Source organism: Manacus vitellinus, unplaced genomic scaffold (genome assembly GCF_001715985.3).
Source record: "Manacus vitellinus isolate BGI_N305 unplaced genomic scaffold, ASM171598v3 scaffold_4_pilon, whole genome shotgun sequence".
Lineage (NCBI taxonomy): Eukaryota > Metazoa > Chordata > Aves > Passeriformes > Pipridae > Manacus > Manacus vitellinus.
In genome coordinates, this window is record NW_021940604.1 from 6,435,173 (window position 1) to 6,458,331 (window position 23,159).

Below are 23,159 nucleotides of genomic sequence, written 5' to 3' on the forward strand. Positions count from 1 at the left end.
CCCCGGGCTGCCGCGGGCTCGGGAGAATCCCTTCCTATGGAGTAGTGACAGGGGAGCCCTGCGCCCCCGGGTCTGCGCGGAGCGGCGGCCGCTTCCCGCTGGACTGCGGCTTCAGGAGGAGGAGAGCTTGAAGTGTTCCTCGGAGCTGGAGTTGCAGCCTGGTTCCTTACTTGAGTGTTTTTTTTTTTTTTTTTGGTCTTCTCCTCCTTAATGATTTGTTACGCGTATCTCTCGAGGGAACATCTTAGGAATGGTCATTTTTAGCAGTGAAATCTGCTGCGCAAAGGAGGATTATAACAGATCTCTATGAATGATAGACTCGATTGCTAAACCTTGCCTTGACCGACCTTCTGACCCTCGGAGAGAGCTCTCAGGGTGTGCGTGGGAAGGATAAAAAAATCCTCCCATTTGAAAATAAACTTGAAAAAAAAAGACTAATTTTTTGGAGCCTAATTGCTTTATAATTGCTTTTTTCCCTCTTTGTTTTGTGATAAGTTGTTTTGAAAAGGATTGTCCTACATGGTTGTTTTGTAACTGGTGGAGGAAGGAAGGATCCCTCTCAAGCGTTTCTGGTATGACAGCTTTGGTTTCTGAAGAGTTAACTGGTGTTTGCATTATACACCTCTTGCTAGTCTGGTAGCAGACTTTTCATCATTTTATTTGCATTTTTTATTAACTGGGGCTCGTGGAGAGGGCTGTCTTGGTCACAACAATATTTGCACATATATATATTGTATATATTTTTGGTGGGGTTCTCCCCACATTTTACTCTTTCTTGATGACTCCTGGAGGTGGTAGTGGGCCCATGAAAGACTGTGAATACAGTCAGATCAGCACACACAGTTCTTCGTCTCCCATGGAGTCTCCCCATAAGAAAAAGAAATCAGTTCCCAAGAGAAAATGGGAGGTTTTTCCTGGAAGAAACAAATTCTTCTGCAATGGGAGGATCATGATGGCTCGACAGACTGGAGTTTTCTACCTGACTCTTGTTCTCATCTTGGTCACCAGTGGACTCTTCTTTGCATTTGAGTAAGTGATGTTAAAGTCTTCATATCTTCCTTCTTCTCTTCTAGTTATTTATTTTCTGACTGAAAGCAAAATAAACATTTTTATTTAGGTGTCATAGAGAATGCTGACTGAATTCACCTAATACAGGTTTGTATAATTGAAAATGTGATCTGATAAGATGCTGAGGAGTGCATAATACAGTTTGGGTTATCATACTCTGTGAAAAACTAATGTTTGAGGATTAACATTGAAGGTATAAAAGCTCTTGCTGATGTTGCATGAGGAGTGTAAAACAACAGGTTTGGGATGGCCAGGAAACGATGTAGCTTCTTGTGTGTTAATTACTCTGAGAATCAAAACTGGCAGGTGCAAAAATACTGACCTTTTGTCACAGAACTGAATGCAAGAAAAAAGGTATCTTTCATTAGTTTATTAATTAGGCCTGTTTTTGTTCTCTTGACGTTGCTTAATAGCTTGTAGATGAGAATTCCAAGTGAGGAGAAAAAAAGTAAAGAGTCATACAATTTTGCATGTACCTAGCATTCCACCACTAGGTAACAGCATTAGTTTCTGTTTGTGATGATAGCTTGTATATGAGTTTGGTTTTAGTTTAAGCTATGTTTGCTTTGGTTTGGTTTGTATTTTTTTTTAAGCGTGCTTGTGTTGTCCTTCTAGGGCTGTTTTCTCTGTTGCTCTGAATTTTCAAGAGTCCTTTTCATCTATGTAAAGTGAACATACAGTGACAGCAAATCAGATATACTGATTTTTGCACTTATGTTGGAGTGGTTAAATTAACTACATATGGCAATAAAGAATTAGGCACTTGATATGAGCAATACAGTTTGACTTTTATTTACTTATTTTTATTTAAGCACCAAGTACAAAGATGTTTATACTTCTAAAACACTTTATATAACAATAATTGAATTATTTTTAAAGGGTTAGTGCTACTTTACCTGTTTTAAATTATTGTAGTTTGATTTGTGGCAGGGAAAAAAATCTTCACATTACTTTTTTTCTGGAATAGGAGCTATTATTTATAACTGAGGCTCAGTGCTGCCTACAGGAATTATGTTTGCTTTGCTAAGTGATATTGAGAAACAAAGGTCATTCATTACTTGGTGTCTTCAAGCAAGAAGATAGTGACATTAACAAACCCAAAATTGTACCTGTTAAATGCAGATCATCTTAACAACACTGGTAGCAGTAAAGAAGGTAAAAATGCTGGGCAGGTAACCAGTGGCTAAATGCATATGTGAGCTCAGCAGATGAGTTGTCATTAGTGGGCTTCAGATTACTTTAGAGGGATTTATTAATTGTAAATCTTCTGCAGACGTTATGAAGCTTGAATATCATGTGAGTAGCTGAAATAACACAGTCAATTCTGGTATCTACAGTGCAAGAGTGTTTACTTTCCTGGTTTTGAACGAGTATTAAAGGTGTAACCTGACAGTATTGCATCAGGACTGGGTGCTACTGTATTCTGTTTGCCTAGTTTTGTAAAGCTTTTCTGTGTGGGCTGACACTTGCATCTGTGTGCAGTCTCGTCATCTTCAGAACAGCCTTTGAACGCAAGTGTAAATGTAGGATCGAAACTGTAATGTTTTATGGTCACGATTGTAAAACTGATTTATCAAACCACTATTTACAGTTCATTTGTACGTTTTAACACTTTGATCCTTCAGAGAGAAATTTTCTCTGCAGCTGCATGATTCAGAACTGCTAAAGCAGGATGAGCGGCTGGCTGTTCATCACCTTCTGATTTCATTACTACTGGGAGTTACGTGCTCTACCGGAGTTGAATTCTGCAACTTCTGTCAGGTCTTTGAGAGTATTTGCAGTGTAACCATATGTGATTGACAACATTTTTAGTCAAGCTACAGCATTTTCATAGTTGGTGCTTATTCTAACTGGCAGTCTTGAAGCGGGGAAGAATCTTGGGCTTTATATAATATAACTGTAGAAATTCTCCTATGTACCGGTCTTGAGTCATTCTTGTATCACTTGCACTCTCCTTTTAAAGGAAAAGCAAAGTAGAGGGTGGCAATGGTATTTTATTTTTATAATTATAAGGTAGATTTTGGTCTTTAGAAAGCACTTGCATTGAAAAATTATTACTCATCTTCTGAAGGCTAATTAAAACCCAAACCTAAAGACTATGAGAACGGTGTTCAGTATGTTAGTGATGTTGCAACTGCAGAAGATTGTCAATGTTAGAAAAAGAGGGGAGTTAAGAGTGTTACTTTGAAGCAGTTTCTAATTGCATTATTCCTAGTACTGTGAAGTTACTATTTATTGATCAGTTGATAACATCCTGAGTTGTTAAGTGTCATTGCCATTACTGGCTTATTTGGTTATGATGCTTCTTATTAACCAGCTATTTATTGAATATGACAGAAATGTCTTTCAGTTCTTTGTGTACATGTGGAACAAAGTAGTTTTGAAATGGGCATGTGCCTTGTGTCTGAACTGTAAGGTCCAACTGTCATTGAAGAGGAAGATACCCTGTATGTTCTTGGAATTGTTTGCTTTTTTTTTTTTTAATTGTAATTAATTAATTTGTTCCTTTTGATTTTGGAAACCAGAAAATAGGTACTCATGGTCCAGGTCATTCCCTGGTTGCACACACTGAAGAGGGGAAGTAGGAAAGAGATTATTCCTGGAGAGCTAATTCCTTGAAAACATCATACTAACATAAATAGTTGTCCCTTATCCTTTGTATTCATTTGTTTCTCCAACGTGATTTCCCCCCCCATTCCTTTTATTTTACTCTTGACATCCACTCATCCAGAGCTTTATCTCATATACTTTGGAATACTCTTCAGGGGAGAAATACATTTCTCCAAATCAACAAATCTTAGGTCTCCAAAAACAAACATATGTCACACATTTTGACCTGGACAGCTTTTGACACTGAACCGTGCCTTTGTAATCTTTGTTTCTTCATATTGGTGCTTCTGTGCTTTTTTCTGCCTACTTTTTCCAGCTCTTGCTTTCAATTGGTTTTGTTCCTTTCTCTCTTTTGACTTTTATCTCTTGTGTACTCCAAGTACATCACCACTTCTTCCTTTTATCATTTCACTGTTCTTTTTAATTTTCAAAGAGATAAGCTAGGATTTGCTTAAAAGAAAAGCAACAAACCATGAGCTTTCAAGCAGGTAAAATATTTATAATTCCTGTCTCCCTCCCCTTCCAAAGGAAAAGTATGCAAATAACAAGCAGTTTTATTTCTGCAACTTGTCTTTTAAATGTAACATGAATGATTACAAGCACTTTTGGGTCCTAAGGGGGATGCTGTGCTTGAGTTGTCCTTAAAAATTATGCCTGTTTCAAATTGCTCAAGTTGAGACACCACAAATTACTGAATTTGTCTTTAAAATTTCAGTATATTATTTTACCTTGAAACTTTTTCCTAACTCTAATCATGTGGTATTTAGCTGTTCTTTTTTTTCTTGTAAATTCGGTGTTGTGTTTCATTTTCTTTTTTTCCTTTGCCTTCCCCTATTACACACACATGCGTATTTTTCTAAAGTATTCAGTGCTCACTTATCAAGATAGCTGCATGGAAAGCTCAGAAAACAAATTCCTTTCCCCAGAGCAAAGATAGCATCTGTAACTGAAGGGCAGATCTGCTGCTGTACCTAGCCAGTTCAGCCACTGTATTTACATATATGTAAAGTCCTTTATTTGTGCAATGGAGGCAGAACAAACTCACTTCATACTTACTGCACTTATTCAGCTAGGTATACATACTCAGAAAAGAATCCTTTATACCTGTGGTCATTTGGGGTACTGATTTTGCGGGTTTCAGGAAAGCAAAATGGAGGGTGAATGACATTTAACACAGTAGGATTTTTTAAATGTGCATATTGTTAAGTGGCAAATGTTGTGTGGATGCACAAGTTCATGAGTTCCAGAGCGGTGGAAGACAAGTTTGGGTATGTTGCTACTGTGAGTAGCCCCTGTGTGCCAGCTCCCTTCCCTCTTGGACCTTACTGGGCAGGTAGCAGGAGGGAACATGTCTGCACCTGAGCCGCTTCATTTCAGGCAGGCAAAATAAACTTCCCATAAAACGTGGTTTTAAGTGAAGATGCCAGCTGAACTGAATTGACTCAGGCACAGTCATATTTTCTTCTGTCAACTCATTTGCAGGGTGAGTGGCTCTGGGAGAAGGTTGAAGCAGATGGTAGGAAGCTGGAAGGGCTGAAGCAGTGCAGCTTTTTTCTCTGTAAACGTGAGTCAGAGCCCTATCACTTCTGATACCATTTGAGGCTTGCACTGATTCAACAAACTGGAGGGGTTTTTAGTTTGTTTGTTTTGAGCTAATTAACCCTTGATTTTTTTTTTTTTTTGGTGAGCATTTGTGTAATTCCATTGTCTTTGCACAAGATGGATGCTGGAAAATTATTTAAACTGAGACTGTTTATGTGTCTATGTGTGTACAAGCCATTGATTTCTATCCACTCTTACAGTTGCTGGCAACCTACTCCATGCCTCCCACTTTGAAAACCAGTGTGAGTGGAGGACATTGATGAGTCACACTGATGCCATGTAGATTGTTCAATATTGAACTTCTATGGCAAAGTGGTGTAACTTGCTGCTCACTGTGACAAACCTCTGTGTGTAAACACTGATGTCAGTAAGCTGAGCATTTTCACTGTGGTATCAATAATCATCATCATCTTATGGCAAGTGTTTTCTGCTCTTGCAAGAGCTGGATTCTTAGTGTGAGGTTTGTATTCCAAGTAGGTAGAATGGTCTTCATGTAATAACCGTCTTTATCTTTCTTTGTCTGTTCTTAAGTCAAGTAGGTTACTTGCATCTTTTGATTGCAATGTCCTTAAACTAAGAGTTCCTTAGAAGGAAGTGCTACCAGTCTGACTTCAGCTGTTAAAGGCTGCTATAAACTCACAGGGCATTTCCCACTGAAGTTGTCAAAATGGATTTTAAAGCAAAAATCATGGTATATAAACTAAAATTATTTTTCAACAAGAGGACTGCATCCTTTTTTACTTGGAAGGCAGTAGCTACCTAATTGTGCATAGTGACATAGGTGAATGCAGTGTTGAGTAAGTGGTTTTTTAAAAAACCCTGTCATCAAAACTGAACTGGAGCAATATTTCTGTTTCTCATTTTGCCATATTACACATCTCTGATAAGTTAGTGAAAAAGACATGGAACAGGTTAAGTCTAATCTTATGGGTTCACTTTTTGTATTGAATTTATATAGTTATACCAAATGATATGACATATTTCTAAGGGATGACATGCATTCAAACCAGGTGGTGCTTATTCTTTGCACTTAATTGCCCTGAAAATGTTATCTATCAGAGTCAAATATCTCTCACTTACAAAGTATATCTAACACTTTTTTCCTTGATAAGGGACTTTTCTTTCCTTGGCCACAAAAGAGTTTGCTTAATCTTTTAAGTTTCCTGGTGATCTGTGCAACTATGTCTGCTAAAGTTTTTCCCTGGTTTTGTACTACCAGACCTTAAAGTAGTACCTCACTGAGCAGGTATATCAGTTTAAACTTGTAAACCTGCTTTCAATTAATTATATGATATAAATTGAAATTCTTTCATCCAAAAATGACCAGCATTTGATATGAGGTTATGCATCTCTACTTTTCAAGGCTAGGTCTATTTATGCGGAAATGGATAATGATAAATGCTTCATTTTTCAGGGTAAAATTCTGTGAGGGTAACAGAAGGATTACCTCTCAAGGTTTAGAAGTCATACCTTCTTTAGTTCCCCTGAAACCACAGAAACTTTTTACGGTTTTGTAACACTAACTGCTTTTCCAAAATAAATGTTAAACAGCTTTTTTTTCTTTCTTTCTGAGGGTGTTTGAGGGTTTTTTGTTGGTTGGGAATTTTTTTTTGTATTCAGCTTAGTTGATGGTCTTTATCTACTGTTTCACTGAGGAGAGAAGTTTTGAACATAGTTTTTGTTCTTGTTTTACTTATATTTTCATGTTTTCTTTGTGGATGTGCAGGGCAATGAAAATAGGGACTACAGTGGTATAAGAAGGGATGTTGGCTTCTCAGATATGTTCTTTTAGGACCTTGGGAAAATCACTGTGTAGCTGTAGCTTTGGACCATCAACACGTGCATCTTGAGAGTGAAATGTGAACACTTGTGATGATCTTTGCCTGATGTCACCCTGACCCGTTGCAGAAAGAGGGGAAATTCCATCACAGCTGGCTGGGGGATGGTTTTTAGGCTCATCATAATTGCAGATAGGTGTAAATTCTCACCTGGAATATTTGGTATTCTGTCCAGAGTGGGGAAAAAAGGTAATTTCAATAATTTAGTTGTTCTTACCTATATAAATATCTTCAAATATTTACAAATGCTGATGGATGATACTTTTGTACATCTTGAGTCTCTAGAATGTGGGGCTAGACTTGTAATTTTGTAACAGTTGTTTGATAAAATTTATTTTAATTTATCACTCAAAAGTTTGAGCTTTCTTTTGCTGATATAATCTTCATAGTATGCCTATTTTATTTTGTTCTTCCCTGAGTAGGTACTGTTGTCCCTTTATCTGAATGGATGTGTGCCAAAGGTATAAAATGTATCTTCTGGAGAGACTGGTGTAGGGAGAGTCATGTTAAATAGATTTACACTATTGAAATTTGTATAAGTTCTTCTTGGAAGACTGGTATTGTCATGTGGCCATCACTGGAAGTCTTCTCATATCAACCCTGCAGAAATTTTTGTACAGTCTTTAGAGGGAAGATGGTCTTTTTCAGGTGTTTTCTCAAGTTAGTTTCTCAGGAATCATATTATACGTACAGGTTCATGTAAAGTATTCTTTTCACTTATGTTTAAAATTGGACTAATTATGCAAAAAATACCTTTTTTGCTACATGATTTATTTTCTGTCATAGCTGTGCTGCATTATTATTTTGTAAATGGCATTTCATACAAAACAAAGTATAGCAGTGGATCTGGATAACTGAGAAATTATCTTCCTTTAGAAGGAAAAGAGAAAATATTAGTCTGTGCAGAACTTGAACCAAACCGTTCTCTTAATTTATTTTTTTTTTTTTTCAGAAAAAATATTTTATTAAAAAGTATCTGGGCTTAATTGTAGATTCAGTAGAAATTGAAATGCTGAAATGTGAGCTGGATATTAAATATATAAATTCACTTTTAACAAGTAAGTTTCTAATGGAAATGGTCTCTCCACTCTAGTGCAGCACCAAACTCTTGGCTATAATGTTCAAACATGAACTAGTAATGAGAAGTGAAAATTATTGCAGAAGAGGAGAAAGCTGAGAATAACTTTCTAAGCTGCATTGTTATTTCAAAATCCTAGTCCAAAAAAACCCACAAAAAACCCGCAACACTGGCTTAAAATACTGAAACATTTTTTTAAAATTACTTAAAAAGTTAAACAACTTTATGTAGGAAGTTTTTATTATCCTGATTGGTGATTCTTCTAAGTGAGGCTGTAGTAGCTGACTTGACGTCCAGACTGCCAGTAAATATTTGTACATGACAGTGCTGTTCATCTTTCATGTGACAAAACTGATGTATCGCCTGAAGTATATAATTACAGCCCTTTTTTTTTTTTTTTAAGAACTTAATACAAGAGTGGATAAGCTTTTTATAAATTAAAAGAGGAGACAAATTGAGAAATCAAGATTAAGCCTATGTGTAATAGCCCAAAATAAAATTCTGTTCATATTTCTCATGTTGCAGAAGTATAAAATAATACTAACATAAAACATGCTTATGGAAGGAGACTGAAGTGTTTTGAAGTTTGTTTCATGTAACACATGCCCTGTCCCCTGCCCTGTTTTACATGTTCATATTTGAACTCCTGTTCGCACTGCAATTAGTAAGCAAAGAGGGCTTTGCATTTGCAAAGCCTGACCATGGGCTTTCTACAGTGTGCATTAGTGGAGCTCTTACCCAAATATATTCTACAACTTCAGCTACTAAGTTGACAGTGTGCTGCAGTGCTATATGATTATTCAGCACCTGTACCCCCTTTTCATCAGTGTCCATAGGGTTTATTCACATTACTGTGGAATGGTGGCTAATTAGGTCTTATATAATGAGCTTGGCTAATGAGATCACAGCTGGTTTTGTTTTGTTTTCCTACTCCTGCTGTCCCCTTAAGTTGCTTACTGCAATAAATACTGGCAGCATGCATTTGTTGTGGTGAATATGCAGTCAGTTCAGCTGCTTCTTTAAAATTTACCCTTATTTAAAAAAAAAATTAAAATTACAAAACAGATTGAATAGAATACTGAGAATCAAATTGAAAACTGAGAACCTGAACTCAGAAGTTGATGTACCTAAAATCTGAGGGTGTGAATTTCATGTTATATTTTAAGTGCAAGATGACATTTTTACATTGGCTGCATTGAGTGAATATATGAAATAAATTTGGGTTTAGAATACGTTTCTTGTACATATAATCAATATATATCAGTTCTTAAGAGCAAGGAACAGATATACTAGAATTTGATAGTATTTTAGCATAAACACTCAGTATATTACTTCAAATTATGAATGTAGATTTAAAACATTATCAGGAATTGGAAGCTTCCCCTCTCCCTCCCCCTTTAGAAGGAGTACCAATACAAAATTTTTCTGATTGTGATAAATTTTGTGTACTCTCTTTTTTTGAGCTGTCTATATGTTTTGAGCTGACCAGAAAATTGCAGTCCTGGTCTTGCTTGTCCATTACACTTGTGAGATATCCCACTGGTTACAAATGCCATGATTCAGGGCAGAGAAGTGAGTGTCAGACCAACCTGTACTTAAATTTTGCTGGCATGCTTGTTTGTGCACATGGTGTGGATTTTCATGGCCCATCTATGTATGTTCCTTAGTAAGCACTTTTATTGACAAAAAGGGTTTTCTAATATTCAGTTAGTATGTGAAAGAGTTATAATTGTTCCTAATTAGGAACTATGCAGAGCGGTTAAAAGCACTAAGAAGAAAAGTAAAAGCTAGAATAGCAGTGACTTCTCTCTAATCAGCATTGCAACTCTGTAATAAACTTGCTTCTTGTGAGCGTGGTTTCCTTAGACCTGAAACTCATAGTGCTTCTACATAGGGAAAAAAAATACCATTTTTAAGATACTTTTATCATTCAACATGACTTGTGTTGCATGGTGTGATACCAAAGATTGGAGTGCACTGTGTAAAGAGCATATTGATTTGCCTCAGTGAATTAGTCTGGAGAAGAGAAAGCTCATGGGGGAATCTTATTAAAGTAAGTTCTTGACTGGAGAGGGGAAATGGAAAAAAAAAGAGCCCTGGACCCTTCTCAGTGGTGCTCAAAAACAGGACACAAAAAGAATTAAAACAGAAGAAAAAAGAGTGGGTTGGTTTTTGGTGGGTTTTTTGTTGGCTTTTTTTTTTTTTTTTTTAGTCCGCTTGTCTATTTGTTTTGGTTTGGGTTTTTTTGACATGAGGATGATTGAACACTGGCACAGGTTGCCCAGAGAGATTATGGGCACAGTGAAAACCAACCAGATGTAGACCTGAGCAGTCTCCTCTAGCTGACTCTGCTTTGATTTGGATACAGTTTTCTGAGGTCCCATCCTGCCTTAGCTTTTCTATGTTACCTGAACATCTGAGAACTTACCAGAAGACAGCAAAAGGTGTATCTAGCAAGATAATTTTGATCTTGTTTTGATGACCCATTTATCACATGCATACCTCAAGAAAACTTCAGTTTTATCTAGTCTTAGGATATGAACCTAAAGTCTAACAGAACTTAAAAATTGCAAGTGAAATAGATGCAGCTGTTCTTTCTGTCCCTCCTATTTTCTCACCTTTGAATGTAGCTTTCTCCATTTAAAGTGCACTTTCCAAGACTCTTTGGAGGTTCTTTTCCTGGTTTCTTTCATTTACATGCTGTTCCTCACCAAGCTTTGCCCTTTACTATTCATCTGGGTTTTGCTGAATTATAGCTAGTATTGTCTTTTCTTGTCATGTAAATAACGGAATTAAGTTTAAATATAATTCACTTCATACAGAAGAATTCTCTGTATGCAGTTGTTCCAGCACTGTTGTGTATTCATCAGTTTGTCTGTCTTGCTTAACTTTTTGAACTTTTCTTACCTTCTATTTACTGTTCCTAGCCATTTCTTCACCTTAATAGACTAAGAGCACTGTTGCTGTAGAAGGAATGGGGAGACAGTAAAGGTGAAGTTCAAAGACTTAGTTTTCCCCTTTCTGTAGTCATAAAGGATGAGAGTACCATTTTTTTCCTGCGATCTGCATTGTAAAGATATATAAAATCATGGTCTCTGTCTTCTAGTGCTTGAGTCAGGTAAAAAAGTTTGGATCCTGCAGATTCAGGTTTTTCTTTGAGCCTGCCTTGACAATACCAGCTTCAGGCCAACTCCTGTACCTTAAATTGTAGTGTGTTCCAGCTTCTGGACTCTAGACATAAAAGATGAAATGGCTTGTCTGAAAAGCTGCTAAAGCTGGATTAGTTATCTTTAGGGAAGAGAAAACACCCTAGATATGTCAGATTAATCCAAACTCGCTTTAAATGGTGATTTGCTTAAAAAAGATAGAATGTGTAAATAATTCCAGTAAGGCAGATGTCCGTTTCTGGGTTAATAATTGGAAATAAAATTATAAGCAAAGAAATCTTAAATGAAGCAGTGTATTTTATTTCAGCAAAACGTATGTGTATGTCTCATAGCATTGATCACTGCTAAGGTTTTCCGAGGCTGGTGGAAGCTGAAGGGAGGATTTTCCCATACCACATATTCAAAGCACTGTTTTTTAGAGTGATCTTCATGCCTGTAGATCTGCCTGTTTTTTCTGAGAGGGCAGGGGTTGAGATTCTGCTTAAGAATTCAAACAAAATGTCAGATAATTTCATAGGAGCATCCCAGTTTACTTTCTGTTTAGCATTCTCCACTGCAGCAAGATGAATCTGGTTGTAGGCTGCTGAAAAGGATGGACCCACCTCTTCCCTTCTCCCAGGCCTCATGTGTCACTTCTTTTGTCTGGCTCTGCTGTTTTCCCCACCCAATGGTGAGCTACTTCAGGGAGTTCCCTTCCTGCATAGAGCTTATCCTTCCCTTCTGCCCACACAAAGAAAAACTTTCTGCTGCTTTAGACCACTGAGCTGGATCCCTAAAAGTTCAGAAAAATGTTAGTACTAGTGCAAGGGAGGAAGTGAGAGGGAGTAGATTGTTAGATCATCTTAGCTGTGATTTGAAACCATATCTCAACCTGAGGAAACTTGTTATAAAGTCTTGGGTCTGTTTGGCATCTGTGAGGATGCGAACAGAACATCTTAGTTGCTTAATTATAATTTTCAGAGTTCTGACTTCTTAACCATACTTTATTTCGAAGTAACTGGATGGTAGTTTGCAGAACTTGAACTGCAACATCTTTCAAATAGCACATTATTAAATGCTCTATAGTAATTTGTGTTAGGGATTTTATTATTTTTTTTTTTAAAAAACACACTACACACAGTTCTGTAACACAACATGGGGCAGTAACCAAAGCAGTTTTTCTTCCTGCATCGTTTCTTCTGTAGTCTGCATTGGCTCTGGAGTCTGGATATGGGGAACACATTGTATTGCATTTGATAGCAGAGCCTATGGAAAGCTGCATGAATGCCTCTTCAACTTAGTTTGTACAAAAACAGCTGAGTTGGCTCAAAATATGCTAAACTGAACCAGGAAAGGAGTATTGTCGATCCTTGCTATTTCTTCTGTGCTTCAGCTGAGATAGCAAACAACACAGGGAAATTGCCTGTTTCTCCAGAGTCCCATTCAGCTGCCTACTTGGGTGGGGGTTTTTTGTTTTGCTTGTTTGTTTGCTTTTGTAAACGTTGAAACTTTCAGCTTAGAAGAATGAAGGAAGAACCATAAAGCAGTTAATGGAAGTCTGAACAGCCTGCATGCAAGAAGCAGTTGGAGTGTATGCCTCTATTCACAGTGCAATTTAAAAAATGGCCTTTAAAATGATTTTGTTAAATAAGACACCTAAAGCTAATTAGAGCAGAAGGGATTGTCTATGGAGCAGAAGACAGGAAAGAAGTTGTGGACTGAAATCTAACAGAGATTAATCTAATTCAATGTAAGACCTTGAAAGGGTAATCATTCTTCTTTTACAAGAGGGAAAGCTCAGATGGCTTTCTTTACCTTGAGCTGTGGAGGCTTTGAGACTTTTCATCACTGCTGCAAGTATTCATCTTCAGAGTAAAATATGGTTGTTTTTTTTTCCCTAATGTAATGAATCCCAGATCCTTTTAGGATCAGGCTGCACTGTGCATTGTTTTTAATGCTAGCCTCTGAAAGCTGAAATCTTTCCAGTACTTGAGTATATGAACAGTAGCGTACTGAGGGACAGAGGGACACTGCAGAGGGAAGCATATAAAGACTGGGTGGAGTAAAATAATTTTGCTTTTTTACTCAGCTCATACTCGAGATGAGTTTCGGAAACAGGCAATTGACTATGAATGTGAAAATCCAAACAGTCTGATATGAGAAAAACAACTGACATACTTTTATCCCAGTAAGTGAAACTGTTACAGGCTGATATCCAGCACAATTGAAAGGTAAACATGCCCTTCCCAATTCACATACCTTTCTATTATTGCATCCTAGCAAACTTTAACCAATAGTTAAAGTTGCTAAATGATAGTCTGAAGGTGCAATTACCCAATGGTTGACTGTTCTTGGTAAAAGTAAGTTTATTTCCTGTTCTAAAACTTTTTTTAAACAGTTGTTGGCACTAGCTCTTGCTGTTGCAACAAAGAAATGGCATTTGTGAAAGGAGAACATAGGTTTGTTGCTTCTTAGTTCAATACAAAAGAAGCGACATTTGTTGCAAAGGTAATTCACTGTTACTGAAATAACACTGTGACTGAAACAATATTTTAATTTGAGCTTTATTGCAAGTATTCTTTCTGACTGCAAAATAAAGGTCAAAGATTTAGGAAGTGTATAACTTGTTACTGAAATTCAACCCTACAGATAAGAAGAGTTGCACAGTTATCTTATTCATCCAGAATGAGTACATTCCTAGGCCAGCTATACTTGCCTGCATATTCTGAATGATGAAAAGAAAGTGTTGGAAGATTGTTCAATGCATGCAGAAGATTTGGGAGCTGGGGGGAACAAGAAGTGGAGAAAAACTGAAGTAATTGCTGTAGTATTTTCTTCTGGAAATTATTTTCATTTACTCAAGGGAAAGTTGTTTTGTTGCCATATTTAGTACATTTAAGTAAGCTAGTAATAACTTTGGATATGCATGCTGGAGTTTTCAGTTATTATAGCATCCAGAACTGTAGATAGAGTTGGACTGCACTTAAGTTGCTTATGCATGTTGTATCCTATCAGCATCTCTCTCACTTCAGAGACTGAAGTAAAAAATAAGCATATGAAAAATAGTTGAGAATGAAACACTGGCAGTCCTGCTTCATCAGTGCAGAATTAAGAACTCTGTGAATGACAACATGGTGCCTAGATCTTTGTTATTTGACTCTCTTTGGAGTTTGGTTATTTATATATTTGTTTTAAGAGTGGGTCAGAAAAGAGGGCTGTTAAAGATAGTTATATCAGTAATGCTTCAAGGTTTCAAATTATTTTTGGGGGGGCTTTTGTTCCTTGTATAGAAAAAAAAATACAAAAACCATTTTGTAACCCTAAATACTAATGCTGCCTTTTTAAGTCAAGGTTCTAAGCAAATTGCATAAGTGGAGCTATTTGATTAAAGTATATGTCCATAGTTAAACTTGTGGTATAGCAAAGTGACCAGTCAAACTACCTGGGTCTTGATGACATGGAAATTTACACCAAATTTAGGTTAGTAAAGTCCATGGCATAATAGTTTTTTAATGTATACAATTTTCATTTTGTGACCATTTTACATGCTTAAGATGCTGTTCTTCACAAGGTAATGTAATACAGGTAGTTTGGTAATTAGGCATATCACCCCTATATTGACTGGTTTTGTTTTTCATATTGTAGTGCTTCAGAACCTTCTTTTTTTACTATTATTTTTTGTAATTACTTCCAACATAATTCTTGGGTTCTAATTCTGATGATCAGCTTTCATTTTTGCTTTTTATGTATCAGCATTACATATTAATTTTTATTTGTTTGAAGGTGCAGAAAACTTACTGCTGCTTCAGCTTTGGTCATATTTCATAGTTCTAAATTTATTTTCAGATTGTAAGATGACTCTACCTTTTGATAGCTTGTGTCGACTGAAGTGGACTAAAGTTCATTTGCCAGTGGAGGAAACTGAGGAGTTCAGCTTGGTTCTCCAGTGACAGCATTGGTCTACTAAGCGTGAAAAAATATAAATATCTCAAAGGAGTGTTTTAACTGTATGTGCTAGTTATAAAAGGGTCAGGCATTGATCAGACTACAGACAAGTCAGAGATGTGTGTGAGACAGACATGCTGGATGCAAATTTTTACTTCAGTATAGATTTTTCTGGGCTGTTGATCAGTAGGCACAAAAACTAGTTAATACTAAACAGCTGGCAGAATGGAGAAGCAAAACTACTTTTGCTTTGCTGTTTGTTAATTATTTATTATTATTCTGTGACTTGGGATAGGTTTTTTGCAGTAAGATTGGCACTGGCTGCTTCCTCAGCTAGTTATTGAGACTCCCTGCCATTTCGAGTTTATTTTTCTTGCACAAAGCCTGGGAAAAAAGATGAACCTTGTTCTGAAGGTCACTATGTCCAGCTGTCTTTCTGAGCAATGGGATTGAATCATTTCAGAACTACTGACCCTTCATATATAATACTGTGCCACTGGCTGCCCTCATCTAAAGCAAGGGCTGACAGGATACTGAGGGGATTTCAGCAGTTGTGGAAATGAATTAGGAGGATGTCCTGTTAAGGTAGCTGAATGCAATGGACTCTTGTATTGGCAGGTTTCACTGGAATTTTCTTTAAGCGAAAATTCATCCACAAACAAACTTTTTTCTTTATTTGAAGACAGCAGAGTTTTAAAGGACTGTCTTATTCTTATGGTAAGACATCGAGTACATTTTAGTACAAATTGCTACAGACTTTGATATAGGAAGCTGTCTTCTGGGAGAGCTTGAATCCAGTAATCAGTGTCTGTCTCTTGGTCTCACGTTTGTGTACACATCTGTGTTACCAGTTTAATAAAGATATACTTGTAGAGTGGAATCTTTGAAAAGGAGAAAATGGTCACTGACAGATGCAGATGTGATATTTACTTTTTTTTTTCTTTTTGTCTGAGGACAAATCTAAAACATCCCTTCCCAAGAAGTATCTGAACTATAGTTGTGTTCTAAAAATGTTGTTTACAGCAGAGGCCATCCTACAAATCGAAGGCCAGCTCTAAAGTCTTGCTTATTACAGCTAAAAATATCTTTTGGAACACCCTGTATTTTAAGATGGTGTCTTCCCAGTTGTTTTCTGCAGACTTTTTTCACATGCTTATGCTTAAAATTGAAAGTTGTTCCTCAGAAACTCTGTTTTCAGTTTGTGCTCTGCCAGTAGGACTAACATAGTCAAATCAAACTCGTCAGAATAGTACATTTCTCCTAGCAGCATTGCTTGGTTAGATGCAGGATAGCAGTTCAACAAATCGTGTGCTTTGTGCAAAACAACAACAAAAAAATCTGTAAAAAGAAATCTTTGTGGATGACGGTTGCTGAACTATGACAAATAGGGCATTAGAATCCATTCAGAGATGAGATTAGATCAGAATATTCTTCTCAGACTTGAATGAAGATTTTTATGAAGTGAAATCTTCACATATTTGGAAGACTTCACAGGCAATACTTATGATGTGTACAAAAATTGTTAAATGCAGTTAGTGTCAGTGTAAACTGTTACTGTAGATCAGAAGAGGCATGTGTTTAATTACTAGAGCATGTGCTTCTTTTCTGTTGCTTTTACTGGAGAACTCAGTCTCCTTCCTAATAGTCCTGATGGTGCATGGGGTGATCTATAAGGGCAATATAATGAAAGACAGTGTATTCCCTTGGGTATTGCTTTCCTAACTGGAGATAAGTTAGGTTGTTAAATTGAGAAATATTTTGAATATTTTTGTTTCAATTTCCTGAACTTCTTCTCTTTTATTTCTCTGAAAATTAGAGAACCTATCACTAAAACTGGCCGTTTTCTTCATCACAGGAATTTCTTCCTTCCCTCTCACCACCCCAGATACCTTAAAAAAGGTTGGGGTTTCTTTTACTCAGAGAGGATGATGCTGGGAGAGTTAAGGTCATTGCCTTTGGATGTGTAGAAGGATGGTAAAAAATGGTTCTCCATGTTGTTTGGGATGTGACAGGACATTATGATTTTAAGTCACAGAAGAGAGAATTCAGTTTAGAGGTTAGTAGACACTAGAAGAAAAGAATCTTTTCCGAGAAAAAGGATGGATAAGGACTGAAATAAATTTCCTACGAAGACTGTGGAATTGTCATCATTAGAAATTTTTTGCTAGGCACATTAGACAAGCTTTACCTGAAGTGGCTCATATATAGCTGATCTTTTCTTGAAGAAGGGTAACTTCTGAAGGTGGTTCCTCCTCCACTGGTCAGGAATATATGAAATGATAGAAGGACTTTAGTTGAAACTGTTATTTTTCTTGTCTTTTTTGATAGTGCAAAACAACTGGGGGTTGGGAGGAGGAATGTACTGTATATTGAGTAGAAATAATTGTGTCACTTATTTAATGCACTTTAGCTATTACTAGGTAGAGGTGATAGTGGAAAGGACTTTTGAACTTTAAAAAACAGGGGTGCTATTGGTAAACTCATATAAAAGAGCTTTCAAATGAACCTACAGTCCGGAGTTTAGAGTAATCATAGTAGACTATTATGTGTGAAGGAATCAATCTGAGTATTCACTGATGTCTTAGGAAAGGAAATTAATGAAATATGACATTAAAAAATTGAGAAGGTTACCAAATTGATTAGATAGTACTTTCCAGTCCTACTACATACAAGAAAAATCTCATTATAAAGCATGATCTTCTTCTGCATTCTTATTAATCAGCTAGTTGTAAATGTATTTTCTTGTTAGCAGGAAAAATCACACTCCAATAAACTAGTTTACTCTAGTAAACACAGAAATTGCCTATTGCCTACTAGGGCAATTCATCAGTTCATCTCTTGCAAAGCTTGTGGTCTTTTTGAAACAAATGGTACTGTACTCCTGGGCGTAATATTTTCGGATGTCACCTATGATACGTATCTTCTTGTAGTAGGGAAGAGTTGGCCCCCTGAAGAATAATGGCGGATGAGAACAGCTTGGTGATACCCACAGCTTCTTTGATGGCTGGAGGTAGACTGGACCAAGTAATCAGGAGTGATGTTTAGCTCCTGCGTGCCTGATTTTTAAGATAGTGTAAGCATAGTTTCTAGGAAGCCTTGGAGCTGTAGTATGTACACTTATCAGCTGACTTGACATATAACATGGAAAGGGCTATTGCCTGCAACCATATTCTGCCACTGGAGAAAGGTATACAGTCACCTTATTAGAAATTGTGTGGTCCAGTGTCTTAAATATATTGATCTAAAATCGAAGGTAGGATGTGAAACTTGCAAAACTTCCAAAGGGCTTCCATGTGATACATTGAGGTCTAAACATTTAAATTTCTAAATTACAGTATGTATTATGACCTTCCAATGAGTTTCAGTAGCATTGTCAAGAGATATATTAAAAATTAATAGTGTATGAAAACATGTTTGATTTGGCCTACATAAAATAAATGCTTATGGAATCCGTTCTTACTGTTTGCATTACTGAACATCTGAATTTTAATGAACTATACTTAGGATTATTTTAACATGTCTAAGCAGGTTTATCTGTCCACTGTTAGCTTCAGAATTAGAATGGGTAATGAATACCTCAATTTAGCAAGGTAACTTCCAGCCAAAGACAGGTGATGAAAGCATTGGCAAACAAATGGCGGGACCGATCCTGAATTGACTGGTAGGACAAGAGACTGGTCCACAGTGGCAAGCAGAGGTTAGTTTGCTTCTCTCAAGCTGTTGAAGTACATCTGGGACAAATAGTCAGGGTTTTTATGGAAATAACCTCTTAAAATGGCATGGGAGCAATTTGACAGTGAAAGAACACTTATGGATCTTGCAACATAGCTGTAGTTACTATGCTTAATTTGAATGTTCAAATAGGTAATTTGGATAGGTAACAATCACCTGATTGGACCTGATGTTTTGCAGATCTGTGAGATCTCGTTTGTCTGCTTTAGCTAGGTGTTCTTGCTCACTACTGTTAGTCTCTTCAGCACTTGATAAGCAAACAACTAACCTGCTTTGATTAGAGTTAACTTGTAAGTTGTTTACCGACATATGGAATCCTACTCTCCTGCTACTCTCATCTTTGGGACCGCAGCTGTGGTGGCTCATTAAAAAGGGGAGAGATGAGGTCTCTTTGGATGAGTGCATGCCAGACTCTGTGTGTGTGCTTCTGTTACTTTGTGTCTGTAATGGAAATTAATATTATGAAAAAAAATAATGTTAAAGGAACTATATGGGAACTGTAAAGCTTTCATAGTTGAATGTTAAAAATCTCTGGGATAGGAATGGATCATAACTGCCTGGTATCGTATTCCCACTCTGTGCTAACAAACTAACTGTGCTTCTTCCTGAGGAGGGAAAAAAGCTAGCTGTAGATTGTATGTTCACATATATTTGTCCCCCCACCCCACTTGACCATGTGTCTATTAAATATACTGCTTTTAAGGCATTCTCTTAACTGTATGAGGACTCTAAATGGGTTTCTTTTTAGGCCTATCTTTGTTCCTGACACTGGGACTTTGCAACTAAGTTCATCTTTGTCCTGTTTCGTTGTGGGTTTTTTTCCATTTTTTTTTCTTTAAAGTCTGCTGTACTGTGGTCAAGAGAAATTAAAGGTAAATAACGTTACCTGTTTTCTGTTTTCAGTATAGCAGTGTGATTGATTGTAGGCTTTACTGAGGTATTATGTAGAAACAGGAACATACTGCTGTGTGCGATGCTAGACAAATCAATTAGGTCTTGATGTTACCACGACTTATTTCAGCTGGGTCCTTCCAAAAAGTTCATAATTTTTTCTAACAAATGTAATTGAAATCGGTACTACAATCGCCACTTGGATTTATTTGAGGTTTAGCAAATTAATGGATAGTGCCCTAGTTCTACAACCATCTTTCCTCTACTTCCTTTGGCTGATAAACAGTTTTTCAATCTTTAGTATTAGCTGACAATGGTTTGTATCACCAAGATCAGAAAATAATGTAACATACAGAATTAAAGATCAAACACTTATGATGGTTTGTTTCTAAACTCATAGTTTTGCTTGCACTAAGTTTGTGTGTGTTTATCAAGAACACAGCGTTATATTTTTTCTATTTTCTACTTGAAAATATTTTACTGTGTTCAATTTTTGACAGAAAGCACTTTAATTTTCTGTGAATCTAGGGATATTTAGTCATAGATTGAAAAAATGAATCTATTTGTAAATATTAGGTATACTTGAAATAATTTACCTATTAAGTAGATTAACTGACCCTTATTTGTAATATGTCATTTTGATCCACCCAAAATTATGTAGTAGTCTTAATTCTAGGTAGTTGTTTTAAGGTATATATCTTAAGACTAGATAAAAACTTCCTGTGTTAAAGAAACCTAGGTATCTCAGTGCCTTTGAACCAGTAGGCAGTTTCTTCATATCGTCTACTTTTTTTGGTAATGCAAGAGTAAATAACCGTCATAACTCTGACTGGCATGTGACTTCAAGTCTGCTTTATTTACTTTGTTGATTATTTTTTTACACTAATTTATGTTAAATTTAGACCCTGTTTTAGGCGTGTAATTGCTAAAATTAATTGGAAAGTTTGCTTCTTCTGTGTCATTTCATAATGATAGAATTATGTCTTGCTATTTGCACAGTGGTTTACTTTTGGTGACCTGCCAGAAGCCTGCTGGGATTTAGACATTTACAGAGGAAGAAGGATTTGTAAAATGTCTGCTGTAAACTCACGGAAAGGTATACAGGAAATACCATTATAGACAACATACAGTATATTTGTAGAAATGTTTATAGATGATACTGTGTTTTTGAGAGTGTGACTGAAAGGGTGTAAAGTCTGCCTTTGAACATGAAGGAAAACTGGTTCGGGGCTATTTTATTTGATGGCTATCTGTAGACCCTGACACCTGGTTGTGGAGTCCTGTCCTGAGCTGGTCACTAGTGCATAGTCAGGAGATTGGAGGATGTTAAAGCAAGTCTAGTTAAGGATCAAAAAATGTTAAAGCAATTTTGTGGACTAGTTGTAATATTTGTCAACTGAGCATGTTTTAATGCTGCTTTTCAGACAGCAGGAGTCCAAATCCAGGGATTCTTTGAATACTGTAATTACTAAAATCTGCACTTGAATAGTTGCTTGGGGGAAAGCAAATGTTTTCCTTGTTACAGTCAGCAGAGATGTAAACAATTCCCATCAAAGTAAGAATCACTTCAAATTATTCTTTTGGGTGTGTCAGTCATTCTGCAAAGTAAGTGAAGAGTGGCCTGTTTTGGCACAGATTCTTATTTCATAAATATAGCCTTGTTATCAAAATTGATGTACTCCCTCTTTGTGGTACAAGGAGTTATGTTACATCATACTTAACAGAAATGCAGCAGAAAATATAATCTTACTTACAAAGATTATTTTTACCTTACATATTACAAAAATTATTTCCTTTATATATTTGATCAGTTCTTTTTTAACTTGTCAACCTGTGTTTTCATTGCTCCTAACACATATACTTGGAAAGAACCATTTTTTCCAAGAAGGTGTTTTCACTTAGTTGTTGGGTTTTTTTTGGAGGGTTTTGTTTGCTTTTGCTGGGGATTTTTTTGCGTGAGGTGTTGGGTTTGTGGTGGGTTTTTGTTTACTTGTTTTTGTTAAGCAAAGACAATAACTTTTGGCCTATTGAGAGGAATAATGGTAATTGCTCTATATTTTTAATGGAATTATTTATAAAGAGATTAGATAAAGTATTATTAGTTAAGGGATGGTCTACATGGATTATGGTAATTTTCAATATTTGTTTAATACAAATATTGGAAATGCATTTTTCTGTGTAAGCAGATGTTTGCCTACATGAAACAGTTTCCTTTTGCATTAAGATCCTGTCTAACTGAGAATGGCAAAATCCAAACAAATGCAATGATAGCTTTCTAATGATTCATAAGTATGCAATTTAAATAGGAAACATGATATGTTTTGTTATTTAAACTCATTCATACCACTTAGAGATAGGGTTATGTGCCCTGCCCTCTTCCTTGACAACTGTCCGGAGATACAATTTAACATAATTTTTGAGGGCTGTGTTGATTGTTCAGACAGTAAGCCATTCTCTGTAAGTTGCACATATTCTTTCAGTTTTGTTAACAAGAAAGACCAGTTGCAGGATATAACAAACATAATGTTTGAAAGATTTGCAGGAGCCAGAGTAAAAATAGGCAGTTGTGATTATATTGCTAGCAATTTAAAAATTGAAGCCTTTTTAAAATAGGAATTGACAGCATTTCCTTTTTTTTCCCTTATGAGATTAAGATAAAACATCTAGACAAATTAGGATCTATTTTTTCCCCCATATTTCATAAATGATACCCTTTGGCTGACTGTTGAACTAAATGAACAAAAATGTTAGTGTATTTTTGTAAATAGGACTTGTGACTTCTAGCTTGATTGTGGAAAGAAACTTTGCTGGTTTTTAACATGAGACTAAAGAATGAATATAGATATCAGAATTGATTACTTGATGAAGAAATATGATGACTATTGAGAGTTAGAATACCATTTTCTACTTTGGTTTCAGAAGTTATGCTGTCAAGGCATTGGAGCAAACTAGACAATTTTTCTGTGGATCCAATGATATGTTTTTCTCTTGGATCTAGGACCCTAGTATTTTCAGACAGTTGTGTTTAACAGGTGGATCCTTATAAGGGTGGAAGGAGTTAAGCTGCTTTTTTAATTGTCTATAAAATCCTTTCAAGATAACTGCATCTCATCTCTATGAAAATGCCATGGAGAACCCTCAGATATAATACCTGCCCTCAACACCCACCTCCTTATCCTCCTCCCACAGTATCTCCAATACAAAAGATAACTATAGGCAACAGCTGCTGATTTAGTAGAGTACTAATTT

The 23,159-nt window shown here is 36.3% G+C and overlaps 1 protein-coding gene across 4 annotated transcripts in view; it reads left to right on the plus strand.

Moving 5' to 3' along the window:
* The first annotated feature begins 6 nt into the window (after window positions 1-6).
* ZDHHC14 (zinc finger DHHC-type containing 14) overlaps window positions 7-23,159 on the plus strand; it is a 99,268-nt gene continuing 76,115 nt past the window's right edge. For all 4 annotated transcript variants that reach the window (XM_018077996.2, XM_018077997.2, XM_008932330.3 and 1 more), the window contains exon 1: window positions 7-1,029. In XM_018077996.2, the coding sequence (XP_017933485.1) occupies window positions 779-1,029 (251 nt within the window). In that variant the 5' untranslated portion in view covers window positions 7-778. The remainder of the gene's footprint in view (window positions 1,030-23,159) is intronic.